The 16,690-nt window shown below is 43.8% G+C and overlaps 1 protein-coding gene across 10 annotated transcripts in view; it reads left to right on the top strand.

The window, feature by feature from the left end:
* LOC111853062 (receptor-type tyrosine-protein phosphatase delta-like) overlaps positions 1–16,690 on the top strand; it is a 276,305-nt gene that overhangs the window by 210,990 nt on the left and 48,625 nt on the right. For 6 of the 10 annotated variants that reach the window (XM_072707602.1, XM_072707597.1, XM_072707596.1 and 3 more), the window contains exon 12: positions 12,433–12,621. In XM_072707602.1, coding sequence (XP_072563703.1) covers positions 12,433–12,621 — 189 coding nt within the window. The other 4 variants (XM_072707594.1, XM_072707598.1, XM_023829567.2 and 1 more) reach the window with 4 other exon arrangements.

Below are 16,690 nucleotides of genomic sequence, written 5' to 3'. Positions count from 1 at the left end.
TTCCTTTTCAATTTTCCACTTCTCCCATTTGGCCGCTGGTGGCCGTCACGTGAGCAGCACTCAGTCACGAAGGAGGTTTATGGGACGTAAAACGGAGGCTGATTAACTGATAGAGTTGAAGACGGCCTTCCTGAATTTCATGCATAAACTGGGGAAGGGGGGGAGGGGGTGTTTTAATAACAAACAAAACATTTGGTTAATTATGAAGTCCCAAGGGGATTTATAAGGAGGACGATCTCCGCGGGGCAGTAATTCAGCGCAGTCGCAGAAGTCTGCCTTTTAATATGTTTCGCAAAACAGAAATGTAATTATAGCAGATTGACTGATCTTTTATTCCGCCCCGCCGCATGCGAATAGGTAATGAACGAGCTGAGGTTTCGTGCCTCGGCGTAAATCCAATATAACGGCTGCCTGAAGCCGGTCTCCGCGATTAGCGGGAGTCTGTGCGGGGAAGCGTTTGCAGCATGAAGCGATGCAGCTCTTTCGATGCCGGGATGATCTTTAGTTACTTAATGAATGCTCAAAACCGGGAGAGCCTATTTTCGTTCATGTGCATTTCTGTGACGTTCACCCATACGGGTTCTTAACGCAGATATAGAAATTTGCTGCAGAGCCCTCAGAGGCAACGGGAATATGTTTTTGTGCTCAACATATGTTGGTGATGATCCACGAGTTTCTCCCATGTTCCTTTTCTGGCACGTCGATGGAGTCAGTGGTTTCTGTAACTGGTGTCCTGCCAGCGTCTACCCGCTTTGCGTGAAGAGTCATCGTTGGCACCGGCGAGGCGGAAACGCCCCATGTGCCCATGTGCAAGCGGAAGGCGGAGTGCGGATCGCTGGCAGGACCTCTGTGTGGCAGGAACAGCCGTCTCTCTGCGAGATGGAATACGGCGACTGATTTAGGCACACGGACGGACAACAACAGCATGGCGTTTTCGTCATAAAGGCGATGGCTGTCTGCTAAGAAATGCCTGGCATGGCCCATCGAAGGCTAAGAGACTACCATCACGAAAAAATAAAGAGGATTGAACTTTTCACCTTAGATGCCAGAAGTTTCCAGAAATATTGTTTAGTTAGTTCCCCTATTTCATTTAAATAAAATGATTTAAAGTTAACACTCTTTGCAGAATACATTCCACATTATCCTGGGCATTTTTGGAACATCTGAAGATGAATTAGAAAATGGTTGGCATTTTAGCTTAGACATGATCAAGCTTTACAGGAGGATCTGCTGGCCTGTATCAGTGGCTCAGATTTAAGGACTTATCTTCAGCCACCTGGGACGCTCTAATTAAGTCCAGTTGGTTCATGGCAGGTCCAGTTCAGCTACTCCCACCTTCGACTGTGTCAGTCACTGATTGATTTGTCCAATGCCTTACCAGCCCACGTTTTCCCGAGGGACAAAAATGTCTGTCTAACAGGAATTTCAGACGTTCTAGGACTCTCTCTTCCTGTCCTTCTTGTAGACCTCTACCTATTCAGAGCAGTTTTTTAGAAATTCGACTCCTTGACTATACATGGGTGGCCATACGCAAGACATTCAAGAATTGTGTACTGTATATCTATTACCCTTCTCTGTTAAAAGAGACCAGTGCAAAGATAAGTAGCATTTTTCTTCTATTATCGTAGCTGTTTCTTCTCTAGGTTGGTTAAACACATTGATTAAAATGCCACGCATCCTGGTTGCATCTTATTTTTCTCCATGCCCTTGTTAATTATGAAATACAAGCATCTGACGTCTTCCCCAGACTGGCTTTCCTCCCAGTTCATCCATTCACATTCACCAACAACACTTTTGTTCATCTTGCAACGAATCTTATATTAGAGCGACGTTTGCCAACCTGGTCCTCAGACAGTCCACATTTTTGCTCCCTCCCAGCTTTCGGTAAAACGTGGACTGTCTGAGGGTCCTCAAGGATTGGATTGGGAAACACTGTATCGGAGTATATGCGATTTTAATAAGAATATTGCATTTAGTTAATTATTCATAAAGTCATCTAAGTGTGATTTAACCTTTCATATTCTTGAAGTGCTATTTGAATCATTCTGACGCTTCTTGTGTTATTCATACTTTAATATCTCTCTGAGTTTATTCTCTTCTCAGTTAGAACCTTGGCATGCAGATAGAGTTTTCAATATGCTCCCTCCTAACAATCAATATCTCTTTAAGATGAAGATCTCCAGAGAAATTCCTAAAGATACAACCTTTATTCTCACCCGTCGACACAGTTATTAAACTTTGCATAATGTTTAGACCCTTTCATTTTAATGAGTTTATTTTATACTCTGTTGGTATCGCAGGACTTTCTCTTTTTTCATTCATTTCGCTGTCATGTGTGCTTTGTCTTGTTGATTAATTGACTGAATGATAATTGAGTTGTTCATTAATGCTGCATAATCTCTTTAAGTCTTCTAAACCTAGATTATAAGTGCAAATTCTGAGTTCTTATGTATCTAGTGCTGTCACAAAATCAAATAATAATGAAAACTGAATTATCCACAGTATCCTTGTAATATGTTGATATAATAGTTTTCAGATTCCATATATAGGCCTATATATATATGTATATACACACACACACACACACACCCTGGGGGGGGGGGGGGGGGGGGTACCCCTGGATGGGTTGCCAATAGGTACACCTGATCTGAAATTGTCATCTACACATTTCACCAAAATAGCATAGTTTGCTCATGTTGCTTGGCCCGATGACTCGGATCTTATCGACAGCTTGATGAAACAGTGCGTGGGGATTAACTCTGCATTTACAAATTTCTCCTTCGTTTTAAGATGTGCTAAACTGTAAAAGTACCACCGTGAAACTTAGTTTTTACATAGATGAAGACTGACACTTTTTTGAATGATTTTTTTACCCCCCTTGACTGTCAATCACAGGTAATCCTGAAGTTCACTGATTACAAAGTCCTGTATATTGAATGTGCCAAACGCGGCTTCCAACCTGAGAGAGAATGACATCTGCATTATAAGAAGTAAGGGAAGACAAAAGAAATTAAAATAAGCAGGGAGACAAAAGGAGGAGATGCTTTTTTTTAAAAAAAAAAAAATGAAATCGCGTAGCTGGCAAGAGATTGACTGTATGCATTGTTAGCTGGGGCTTATGTGTGGCAGAAAAATGCTGATAGGGATGAAACAAAAGCATAATTATGAGTTGCTTTTAAATTTCCTGGGAAATTATAGATGAATACATCAGATGGAGCTGGGCCAGGTTCCCCATGCTGTCAACACGGACGCCGGAGGATTTCCCAGCTCCTGACGCAGCTCTAAATCAGCGTCGCTGCCAGAAGTAATGATTTCACCAAGTGGAAATCGATATCGGTGCCCAGCGATTTCATTTTAAGTTAATAAGCCCCGCCCCGCCAGCATGAGCCAGACCCTTTGTTTTTCTTAAGGTAGATCCTGTGTCAGGCCAGTCCGGGCACTGCTCATGGACATTATACACCAGCTGGATGCCGCCTGGGTCACCGCTGATCAGCGGGGCGGTGCGTAAATGCGGCCGCCGTCTCGGTGTGGGCAGCCGCTCCCGCTTTATGCATGTCCGTCTATCGAACCAAAGGTTTATCCACAATTTAAATCACCACGAATCACCGTATTTTCAGCCGATTTTACAGCGGGTTGGTTCGTTACGAATGTCAGACATGTATTCATGATACAGAATACTTGGTCAAATTAAAAATGAAAGTTTTCATATTGACGATCTAATGTAGACAGTAAATAGTAGTTCTATTACAAATGAACGTAGTAATATTTTATAATAAAAAAAATCTTATTCATTTTAAATGTATACAGTGTATTATGGACTAAAAATGAAGCGAAATGTTATTTCCTGTTGTTAGTTTAACCGTTTCTTTCGCGAAAACATCCATAAGTAACCATCGAGGGAGGTACTGCAGCCAAGAGTGTTTACAGGGGCATTGGCCCTAGCTGAAAGCTGATTGGACCCCGGAATGCCTCCTCCCCCGTCACTCACCGATTCAAAACATATCATTGGCTAATGATAATGTTGGCCCCTCATGGTGTTTACAGGGGCGGGGCTTCAAGAGAATCGGCCCTATCTGAAAGCTGATTGGTCCCAAGAGTGCCACCTGCCCTGTCACTCACCGATTCAAAATATATCATTGGCTAATGATAGTGTCAGCCCTCCTGGATGAACTGTGGCCTCTAAAATAATATCCTAGAATCTCCCTTGAGCCCAGCTCCGAGAAGGACGTGGCGTGGCTCTGTAGAACTGGGCGTCCCAGGACGTGGACCCGTGAGCCTGGTCCTGATGAGAACTCAGCCGCTGGCAGGGAATGCCCCCCCCCTGCCCCCACGAGTGCCAGCAGTGGCCTGATCCCCAGCAGAAAAGCCAGATTATGAGCGCGCTCAAGCATCGGTCTTCTGTAAATTACCTTCTTTGGCAGGCATTAGTCCGAGTTGGGGTGTCATCTGCGTCCGAACAATGATTTATCGAATGATTTATTCCAGGCCCCCAGCCCCATTTTCACACACCGACGGCTTTCTCCTGCCATTTCATCCTCCTTTTCTGGACAATCCCCCCCCCCCCCCACATCCTTCTCTCTCCCGCTCGCTCTAACGCCCTTGCTTGTGCTCCCTCAGCCAATCTGTATTCCCCCCCCCCCCCCAGAACAAAAACAATAAAGAGTAATTAGACTTTCGAATTGGAATTTTAGCTCTTTCATCCCGGCGTGCAGGCGCTCGCCGAGCTAAATTAAATGATTTGCAGTCGCAGTGTTGTCAGTGGACTCCAAATTGCATGAATATGGAATTAAAAAAATTAAAACGGCATGAATGATTACCTTCTGCCTGAAAAAAGTGAGAACTGTATGTGTCTGTTTTTGCAGACAGATAAAAAACTACAATGGAGCACTACAAATACTGATAAAGAAGTCAGCTGTGGAAAAACATGCATGTGAAAATATCCATACTGCAAGAAATCTCTGCTGGTACCTTCTGCTCACTTTTCCATACATATGCACTCACTTTCTCTAGCTTGTCGCGTCACAAAACATCTCGAATAAATGTTAACCTTTCCAGCTAACAGTGAACTGGCATGATCCCACTGAGCTCTGCGGTTACTGTGAATGTTTTGGAACAGTCCAGGAAAGCAGACGTTTAGTTAATAGTGAATTTGCGGAAGATAGATGGGTGGATGTTGTTTTGTTCCGTTGTGTGGGTAATAATTCATATGCCAGCTATCTCTGTCACTGTTTGACTTTTATCTTATCTGAAGAATTTGTAAGATCAATCAGAGTTTTTATTTCTCTGGTTAAGGAGACAGTGACAGTGTTTGTCACATGATACATAATGAAACTTTATTTATTGTCATAATTGAAATATGTGAAATCCAATGCTGACCTTTAACATAGCTTTAATGTGTGTGTGTGTGTGTGAGAGAGAGAGTGAGAGAGAGAGGGTATACCTTACCTTTTGGGGACACAATGTTCTCACAACGTGATGAATACCCATTTTTTTTCCCTTATGGGAAAATGCAATGAAAAAAACTAAAAATGCAAAAACTCTTGTATTTTGTTTGGTTACTTATGGTTATGGTTAGGGCTGGGTAGGGGTTATGGTTGTCAAAGTTAGCGTTAGCATTTTTCCCATAGAGATGAATGAGCAGTTTATGTTTACCCGAAGTGTGTGTGTGTGTGTGTGTATATACACTATTACAGAATTTGTAAAAACACAAATAGATATTCATTAATACAATCAGTTTCTTATCATTCACTGGAATATTTGTATTGCATGTTTTGTTTCATAATATCCTTTTTCAGAATAGAAGACTACAGTACTGCAGTAGTAATTATGTTTCCTTTTTTTCCTCTTTACTGCAATATTTATGTTGATTTGCATAGTGAATTAGGTTTCGCCATTATATTCCACACAGGCGAACTGTATTCACATTTGTTTGTTGCAAGATATTGTATTAAATCTGACCCTTATGATGGAGGAACGTGATGTGTTTGCAAATAAAAAAGGTGCATAATGAATCTAGGAAATTCACTCATAGTAAGATTTATAGAGAATTCATTTACTGAATATATGGACTATTAAAAATTCGGTCAGTTAGCTGCCCAGTTAAAATTATATCTGGCCAAGCTGCTCCTGCGCTTCACCAGTCTGTGTTAACTTGCTAACATTATGACGATAAGCAGTTTTAATAACATTTTGCCGGTGTGCTTTGCAATTAGCAATACCTCGGTTTGGTGTAACTTTCCTGGATTTGGCAGTTGTTAAATGAACTCGTTTTCCAACTTGGCAAACGTAATGAGTTATTAACTGGCAGCTGACGGCAAAGAGTCTTTACTGGACTAGATAGATTTCCGACAATGATTTCTACTTCCCTGTCAATTACGCCCGTGGAGCTAAACTGATTTATCCATGCTGCCATGCGTGTTATGAGCGGGCTATGGAAACGGGTCTGCATTTCAATGATAAATTTAAAACATGCACTCTCTGGGTGAATATTTATGCCAGTTTTTCTTCTGTCTCGGTGGCACAGTAAGTCTGGGAGGCACCCTGTCCTGTCACCTCTAGGGCTGCAGGTTCACGTGTTTGCCCTGCGTTTCTTTCTGTCTCTACTCCAGTCTCCTATAACATCTCATGTGTTTATGGCAGTGCTTCCCAATCCGGTCCTCAGGGACCAAAAGTCGGTCCATGTTTTCGCTACCTCCGAGCTCCTTAGGGAATTGGGGCCAGATTGGGAAACACCAATCGGGGTCTCAGTTTTTCCTGGTTTCCTTGGTGATGTGATAGTGTGTGCAGGGGCAGCGCTAGAGATTTTGGGCCCCATGAAAGCATATCATACTGGACCCCCAGTCCAAACCAACCCGGACCAACCCAGTTATGTTCCATCTTTTTTAGGAACCCAGTCACTCTTGGGCCCTTGGGATTACCCCCCATTTTCACAGCGCCATGGTTTGTGTCTGTGTGTGAGTGTGTGTATGGTGGGGGGTGGGTGGGTTTGCATAGATCACATTTTGGGGCCAAAATGTCCCGAAGTGTGGTAAAACCTGGAACTTCCTTACTTTTGGGGAAATCTGTGAATGCACTCAAAAAGGTAGAAATGCCAAAAGTCTTGTATTTTGTTTGGTTACTTATGGTTAAGGTTAGGACTGGGTAGGGATTAAGGGTGTCATGATTGGGATTAGGGTTTTTCTCCTAGAAATGAATGGACGGTCCCCATTTAGATAGGTATGCCAACGTGTGTGTCTGTGTGTGTGTGTGAGAGAGAGAGAGAGAGAGAGAGAGAGAGAGAGACAGAGGGGGAGGGAGAGAGAGCGAGAGAGAGAGAGATAGTATTCCAGGACATTCTCAGCCTACTGTCCTGTGCTTTCTGGAGGTCCAGGCTTACAATGACTCTGTACTGGGTAAGTGGCTATGGGTAGATGGAGGGCTGGTCTAAGCCCATGTGGTTTCCTAGGTAACCCCCCCACCCCCCCCCCACCCCCGATGCCCTCATAGAGAGGATGCCACCATGGACAACTGCTCATCTTGCCCCTGCCAGGATCCACCTCTGGATGGATGGATGGTTGGATGGATGATGGATGGATTTCTGATCATCACAGATGTGTTACACCTGCTTCTTCCCCCTCATCTCCTTGTCTAAGCAGTTATCTGATAACACTTAATGCCTTCTTCTCTAACACACAAAGCACTGCGCGTGTTTCAATTACAGCATTTCAGTCCGCCTGCGCTCCCCGCTCCTCCGCGTAAATAAACAGCTTGCCGATTTCGGACATTGACAGTGTCATTATTTTCTAATTTTCCATTTACGAGCACGGCCGGCTCAGGTCGTAAATCGCACGGCGAGGGGGTCGGCTGACGTGCAAATGGGTCGCTTCTCCGTCTGAACACCGTTATCAGCGTGCCTGATTAGACGTGCCGATTTTGCATTGCAAAGCGACGCCAAGCTTCTGATTTCCTCGCCGGGAGGCGAAAAGTCACGTATCTCCCAGAATTCTCATACATTTTCAACAAGTATAATTTATGTAACGGGTTTAAAATAAACTGCATCTACATCGCTGGCATAGCACCTGCGCGGAATGTAGTTTTTAGAGTAACATAAACATATTCAGGAAGAAGACAGACCGACAGGTACATCGAGGAGCAGCCAGGATTTAGCGTTAATTTTACCGCCCATATAATTATTCAGCTACAACCATGTATTGTTACAGTTTAAATTAAATTTATTCATTTTTCGTACTTATTACAATTCCGGACCCTTTATAGGCTAGCTATAAATTTGCTATGGAATCTGCTGCTGAATAGCATTAAGAGTGATAACGACAGCTCTCTTACGCCTCCCTCGCTGCTAGCTAAAGTGAACCCCTCCCCCCACAGTCCGGGGTCGCGTGAGAGCCGTCCAGACCTCTCCGCTCGGGTGAGTGTCGTCGCCGCGATGGTGTTCCCCCAGCCTTGACTCGCTCATTAGTTTTTATGGCCGGACAGCAGAGGGATGTGGAAGGACACCCTAAGGGCAGATGACAGACCCAGCTCTGAACATGATGCATAATGATTAGAAAAATATAATTAAAGACTGATTAGCAATGGGTGGGTTTTTCCAAGCGTTGAAAATGACACTGTACCTGTACAATTAAAATAAGCGTACATGACCCCCTACACAGGTATCTCTCCCAGTATTTCCCAATCCGGTTCTCAGGACCCCACAGACAGTCCACGTTCTTGCTCCGTCTTTGCTCCCGGGAATCACAGGGTACCACAGTCTTCCCGGGATCAACAGTGAAGCCATTGTTTTGCTACTTTTTCGGTCTCATTCCGTCTTCACGGTTTTTTTTTTTGCGATTCCAGCTGACGCTGGTCGTAGCTGAGGGCTCGTCCTCCACTGATCCATAGATTTGTCCCCGTTTATTGGCTTCATATTTGGTCTGGGGTGCCGCTACCGGAAGAACTCCGGCATTGTGGGATACCAGTAGCATGAAGGGCATTTTAGTCGATATCAATCATGTTTTACTGTGAGCCTTGGCATTGTGAGGGGAGTGAAAATGTACTCGACGTGCATATAGCAAAGCCACATGTCTGTGACCGAATTGTGCCTCGCGTGTTTATTTAACACCGCGGCGAGGAGGTCAAGGGGCTGGCCTCCGAGCGATCTGCTGTGCTGTTTAAACTGCTACTCGGGCTGCCGATTGCTGTCACGTCAAAGAAGGCTCCTTTTGACCCTTGTGGGTTTCAGCCGACTGTCTTCTGCGGGCCTGACCTTCACGTTGCCACGGATCAGATGCTTTTACACTGTCAACCTTCTCGATTGATTTTTTTTCCCCATCATCACAGCCATGTTAAATTCTCAGCTGGGTGTGGTAGCTATGCGGCGACATTTTCTACAGCCTCAATAATTGATCATTGTACCCCTTTAATAATCATCAATCGGTGATCATTGATCTTCAATGACAAAAATGTTCATATTACTACATGGAAAATGGTATTAGGTAGCTGTGGTACCCATGCTGCTATTCCAGCAATTTTATATCTATGGTTGTCAAATATATGTGAGTGACAGGCAGTCTATCTATGGTACATCCTGCCTTATTCCCTGTGCATTATGGGATAGATTTCAGGCTCGCAGTGACACTGCATTGGATAAGAGTTGCTGTCTCACAAAACATCAATAGTAGCAGCTGGAAGATATAAATACGTTACATGTATCATACCACACATGCTAGATATAGATTGGGTATAGGCTGTGAAACTTTGTAATAGGTAACTCATAAAATATGTATTTCATTAACTGGCTTACCGTTTGTAACTGTAATGCCATGCTTCAGACACCCCTAAAGTTTGTCAGACAGCTGTTCCTCTGTCCTTAGAAGATTCTGTTTTCTTTTTTTCTTTTTGTTTCCCAAAGTCTATCTGTCCAGGTTCTCAGTTGCATCTGTGCCTTGTTCGATTGATTGCGACTCAAGATGTTAGCGGTCTGTGTAGCCAGCAGCGTTGCTGGAAACATCGTTCGCCGCTTGCATAATCTGCAGAAAACAGCAGCTGAGAGGAACCATTTGCTGCTGAGGTCATGCGGGGTCACCGTGTCGTCACCTGGATAGGAAGGCGGAGTTTACACTGACGTGTGAAATGCTCATTTTTATTAAGAGAGTCCTACTCAGCCTTTGTGCTTTCAGCCATAAACTGCTCCGCAGGCTAGGTTCACGGTTTAGGATTTCATTTTTTTAATTATTTTTTTTTTTTGTTACATTTTTTTTCCCTTATCTTTGATTAATCATGCTGAAGAAACCAATGTGGCTTGTTCAAAACAACAGTAATGAACTTCTCATCAAAATTAAAAATGCCATGTGAATGTCGTTTGATTGCCTTGACTAATATCGTGTTTGACATTTAGGCTCGTTAGGCTGATATTAGGCTGTGCAACTACGTGTTGCGACGGAGTGATGCATCTTTGCTTTTTAAATTATTACGCTGTCAGCGTTGCGTGACAAAATGTGTAACGTCAATAAAGGGATTCAAGGTCCTTGATGCTGCGATTTCTATCACGCACTCCTGATGTCCAAGAAAAGTTGCAAAAAAAAGGGAATGCTGACCTTCCGTGAACAATCGGCGTGATTAAAATACTGTACTCCTGAGAGCTGGATGCAAATTTCCAAATACTAATTTAGCGCAGAATTACGAGAGCCCTGAAAGAGATTGCGAGATGGGATTTTTAAGGAGCCGTCCGTCTCAGTTTGGCTGGGCGGATGTCACATGATTAGAAGCCCATTCCATCAATCTCTCTTCCATAAATCCTGAACTTGTAGAGGGACACAATGAGCCAGGAATCAGAGGTGGAGAGTTCAGATCCAAAAAGTAAAAATCCAGACCAAAGTTTTGTTTCAACCAACCAGTTGAGCATGAAGAGTCACAGTAACAGAGTACTCGGCTGGTTGGTTGGAACAAAACTCTGGTCTGGATTTATAGAGATTTTCAAATCTACCAGGAATCTGCCAAGAACCTTCCTGTAATCAACAATGAAGCCATTATTTTGTCGCTCCCTTGGCCTCATTCCGCCTTCTCCTTTTTGGGATTCCAGCTGATGCTCATCGTAAGGACTCGTCTTCCACGTATCCCTATCACTTAAACACAATCCTTTTGTTGGAGCCCTTAATTTATGTGAAATGTTCAGCGGTGACTTGAAGTGCCGGTAATCGTGACGAAGCCGGTTTGTGTCGGTCACTCGGGGCTGAAGGAAGCAGACGGTGCATCAGACATAAACTGCCGAGTGTCAGAGGTTCATTAAGCACAAAAAGAGCGCAATTCGTCAGCCTGACTACGGTGTGCGACAGGCTGCACTTGGACAAAAGGGTTACCGTAGGAAATTTTAACACTTATAAAACGAAGATCTCGGACAAGCATGGAGCAGACGGAGCTGTTCTCTTGGGTACTGAGATGTCAGGGTGCATCTTGCCACTTCTACAATAAGTGACGGACTAAAGCAAAGTTCGGAAGTTGGGTCTGTTTACTTTTTGTTTTTTCTAAAAAAAAAAAAAAAAAAAAAACACCGGTGGACTGGTGGCAGTGGTGGGCGGGCGAGTTGTCGAGATGCGAGAGGCCGGTCTAAGTGGTTCGCATCATGATTGGAGTACAGGGGCTCTCGCTGTTGTGGCTGTTTGTTATTTCGTGCTTTCCTTGCCGGTGATGACTCAGCCTGAGTGGGAACTCGCACCGGAATGCTGCTCGCGGCCCGGGTGAGCATTTTACATCACCGGTCGGACTACAATGAGTGCTTATGCCCAGAACTAAAGCTTCCCACACAGGTTTTGAGTCGGCGATGAAAATATAAAATGGGTGATCAAGCAAATTAATGTTTCACTGTAGAAAGGCTAATTAAAGCAGAAAAACATCAAAAACATGGCAAAAGGAAAATATTAAATCTAATTTATAATCTGTACATAGCTTCTGTGAATTTCCATGGGTGAAAAGTTCAGTTTTATAGTTTTTTGTATATCACCCAGATTGGGCTGGTTTTTATCTGTTTTTGCTGGTATACTCTCTCATAAAGCCATTTATTATGGAATGTGGTGCAGTGCTCAGCAAGGTAACCTGGTACCGCCAGGGTTGTGGGTTCGATTGAATTGGTGTTTCTTCTTTTCCAGTGTTGCGTGACTGTGTGTGTCGCTGAGTGCCTGGTGACAGACTGGCGTCCCCTCTAGGGTGTCCCCTCCCTTGTGTCCTGTCCTCCGAAACAATAAATTGACAAATGGACTTTATTTTGGTTGTATATCTAGAAATTTCTAAAAAGAATACATTGTGTATATTTACAGTAATTTAACAATATTTCTCAGCATTAATTACACAGTCTGTCTTTGTTGGGGTTGAAGTCGATAACATGCCCCAGACACTTTCTTCAGCAGCCAGCAGGGGGCATGTGGACGGTCCATGATCTTTGCCTGATCTCCTGTATTTCAGAGGACCAGCTCCCTCCGGGTTTCCCTATCATAGACATGGGTCCCCAGCTGAAGGTGGTGGAGCGGACGCGCACGGCCACCATGCTGTGCGCCGCCAGCGGCAACCCTGACCCTGAGATCTCCTGGTTCAAGGACTTCCTGCCTGTCAACACTAGCAACAACAACGGGCGCATCAAGCAGCTGCGCTCAGGTAGGGCGCCCCCGCTGCCCCCACTCAGGCCGAGGGCCCCTTCCTCGCTGTCGCTCCTCCGTTCCCATTGGCTTACTCTTGTCCTCTTCTCACGGCCTTTTGATCCCTAGCTGATGATGTAATTTCCTGCCTCTTAGTCGATCTGTGTCTTCCTCGTCTCTCGTCCCGTCACGTCCTGTTGACTGTCGTTTCCCGTTCTGTCTCCAGTTATATTCCACATTGCTCACTGCTGTGACTGTATTTTCTATTAGTTGTTTTGTTTTCCTTTAGATAATTTACAATGGATCCATTTTCCGCCCCTTTAATTTATTTACGTTAAGTTATTTACGTTTTTTTTTTTTTTTTTTTGATTTCAATCCCACAATGCTGTATCTTCTGTTTCTAGCCATCCCATGAAAACAGACTAATTGTCTAATGGAACACAGAACCCATGGCAGTTTTCCAGCATTTTACTAAAAATTGTGGATCCTAACGCTCCCCTCACACTAATACATTATACTTTGTTTTGTTTCTCCCCTCAAATGAAACTAATGAGAATTCGTCTTGACTAACGCGATCGAAAACCATGGTCCTGTTTTTTTTCGAGTGGAACATCCCCCCCCCCCCAAACAAAGTAGCCACAGTAGTGTGTGAGGTCGCTGAGTAGTTATCCCCTGTCCTCCGATGCCCTTTGGATCTACGACCCCCTGTTTTTGGTCTAGATTCCAGCCTCTGACTCTCTCTGCATATCATATGCCTAAGTATCCTTCCTCCCGACCCTTCAGCTCCTGCTCTATATTAATATTTCTTTAGATCAGTGTTTCCCGATCCGGTCCTCGGGAACCCGCAGCCAGTCCATGTTTTTGCTCCCTCCGAGCTCCCTGCCAGACAGTCCACATTTTTGCTCCCGTCAGTGAGCTGGGAGGGAGCAAAAATGTGGATTGTCTGTGGGTCCCTGAGGACTGGATTGGGAAATACTGCTTTAGATAAGTAAGTATTCAGAGAGAACTTCTAAGAGTAAGCACTGTGGCTTCCCCGCTGGCTCTTATGTCCGCTGAGACTGCCTCCGGTAGCAGCCATAATACAGCCGGAGCCGTCTGATCGTCTGTCTGCTCCCAGAATCCTCAGCCCTTGTCCTGTGATGTTAATTCGTCTTGTTAACCTGCCTTTTCATTGTTGTCAGCAGAACTGTGTAATTAGATCTTTTTTTTTTTCGTGTAAGAGTAAGACATTTTTATCAGCGTGTGAAATAGACTATAATAAGCATTAACTCTGCAAGCTATGTACCAGATTACTCAAGAATATAATGATATTCTTATGCTGTTTTTCTTCTCTCCGTATTTAAATCTCCAGAGTCCTTTGGTAAGTGCTTAGTTCTGAAGCACACCTCACCCCCACTAATTTTCATGTTCAAACTTATTATTAAAATGCATGGCATGTATTTTACTAACAGATAGTGGCGTCACCTGATAGCCACGGAGGCACACAACCCCCCTACCCCCCCCACACACTTTTTGTGCCAGCCAATAGACACTCCTGTATAGAGAACCCAAACGCCACTGGGATCCCAACACAGACGCCTTATTCCAGTCTGTACGGTAGCACTTCCCTGTCTGCCTCCACCTGTATGGTACCCACCTCACTCACCCCACTCACCCACTCGCTCACCCACCTCCCTGGTGAATACCCCACTATCAGTGTTCGTCAGCAGCCGTTCACCAGGATGCTGTAAATGTGGCGAGCCCCTATCTTATGGTTTTTACGGTAAAGGCTGTCGGTCAAAGGCTTCCGGACAGCCACCCCGCCCTTCTCCTCTCAGATCCTTGCCGTTTCTCCCTAGTAAATGACTCCTCAGAGGTCACGCCTCTACCAAAATGTCCTTCCTTGTGGGACAGCAGTGTACATCTTGCTCTCTGACCTCCTACTACTATCTCTGATAACCTTGTTGTGCCAATAGAGTGAACCCAGCTCTCTCTGTCTCTCTTCCTTCTGAGTAGCTTATTTGACTTACTCTGTTAAATCTAATTTGATTCTTCTTCCAAAGCCCCGGCTCCCTTCTTCTCGTACTAATGCTTATTCTTTCTAATCTTATTTGCATTCATATTATCCACCCAGGTGGTACGCCAATAAGAGGTAAGAGTGCTGAACTGACGTTCACAGAATGAAATTATTCATTCTCGGTGTCCTCCCATCTTCTGCACCTTTGTCCATGTAGTCGAGCCTCCCCCCTCCCCTCTCCCAAATCCATTGCTCCCCCCCTAAACCCCATCCGTCCGACTCCCCCATCGAACGTCCATTGTATGTGCTGAGCTTTATTTCCCGCCCATTTTCCGTTCCAAGGTACTCGTTCTATATACTTTGCTTACACTTACCGTGAAACGATGATGCATATCTTTTTCTTTTTTTCTTTATATTTCTCGTTTCCCTTTTTCAATTGGCCATAGTCCAATCTCACGTGTTCCTCCTTTTTTTTTTTTTTGTCCAACTAAAACAGCCAAACATTTTTCCCCATAGCTGCTCTTGTTCAGCACTAAAGACCCCAGATGGTGTGAATTCATGCAGGCATGTCGGGGTAAACGCTGCCTTTCGTCTGCTGCTTCTGTCTTATTTTGTCTTTTATTGTTTTTTTTTTGTTTTTGTTTTTCTAAAGTCTATTTTAGCAAGCTTTTGCTCTTTCTTCTGTTCCTCTACTTTCTTAAACGAAAAAAAAAGCCCCAAACAACCACTTTTTTGATAAAGTTCCGACGGAGCTTTTTTTTTTCTTGTCACCTGTGCCTTTTTTTTTCTTGAATTAAAAGGAATTTTGCTTTTTGACTTTTTTTTTTTAATTCTCCAGGGCTTGGGGAAGCGAAAGGTCTGATTAGGACCTGCCGGATCTCTTTTTTGTCCTCAGTTTTGTCAGTGTGGCGTGACTCCAGGCGGAGGATGGAGTGATGTGCTTACGTGTTTTTCTTGGCTTCTCTGACACCCGTACTACTGATCCCACTGGTGGATTTCAGGGGGGTGTCTCTCTCGCAGCCCTTAACAGCTGCATCTGTCACTTCTCCCCGCCACCGACGGCCCCTTTTCGATTTCGTTTTGTCTTCTAATGCACTTGAATTTTATTTTTCAGCAGAGGGTTGACAAATGGTTGTAAGTGGCGCTGATCGACTGACGTTTCTTCGCCGAAAGGATTTGCATGTCGGCCATTTTGTAACTGACGCTGGTGTTTTGATTCGACTAATCGCAGCTCTTTTTTCTTATGTCAAAGCAGCATTTTGCCTTTTTTTGTTTGTTGCTATTGTTTTTTTTCACCCACCATTTCCGAATTTTTGTGGACTATGCCCAGATGAAGTTACGAACGCCCCCCCCCACGTAGGGCAGGTCTTTGGATTATGCTTAAACCCCTCAGCGTCGGTTTGGTTTTAACAGTTCCCTTTGAGTATGTTGCTTTCGTTAATCGTAAGCCTCTTTCGTTAAGTGCAAGGCATGCTTCCTTTGAAGCGGTTTCACCCATCTTCATGTTAAGCGATGCAGTGAATTGTTGTATATGAATGGCCTTGTTCCCTCTCCCAAACCTTTGGCCATTTCCCTCTGGAATAATTTTGTCGTTAATGTCATCCAGTAAGGTAAACAGTTTTTCAGTGATTTCTGAGCTGCACAAAAAAAAAACAAAAAAAAACGAATAACTGTCTTGTTTTAAGTGAAATATTGCTCAGGTAATTGTGAGTATTTCAATATCTCCATTATTTTTTGTGCAAATTCTATGAGTGGATTTCAGAGATTAACGTAAATCACTGCAGGAAACCGATAATACACTAAAGTGTTAATCGGCCCTCTTACCTAAGTACTAATGACATGTTATTAACTTGCAATCAAAAAGTAATGTGTCTATGTTATATAATATAAGAAAAAATAGAAAATAATGAATAGAGGTAAAAAAAAGTAAATTTACTTTACAATTAGTAATTAAAATTAATTTCATAATATTAATATGTTAAAGATGTAGCTACCCCTGTTTTTGTGCGTGAAATGTTTTTCTTTGATGGCAGATTAAAGGAGCAGATTAAAGCCTAGTTTTGGGGGGGGGGGGTTGGCTGTCACATGACTT

Source organism: Paramormyrops kingsleyae, chromosome 25, assembly GCF_048594095.1.
Source record: "Paramormyrops kingsleyae isolate MSU_618 chromosome 25, PKINGS_0.4, whole genome shotgun sequence".
In the NCBI taxonomy this organism is placed as follows: domain Eukaryota; kingdom Metazoa; phylum Chordata; class Actinopteri; order Osteoglossiformes; family Mormyridae; genus Paramormyrops; species Paramormyrops kingsleyae.
The sequence above is the reverse complement of the archived record's forward strand: the minus strand, read 5'-3'. Positions and strand labels throughout refer to the sequence as shown.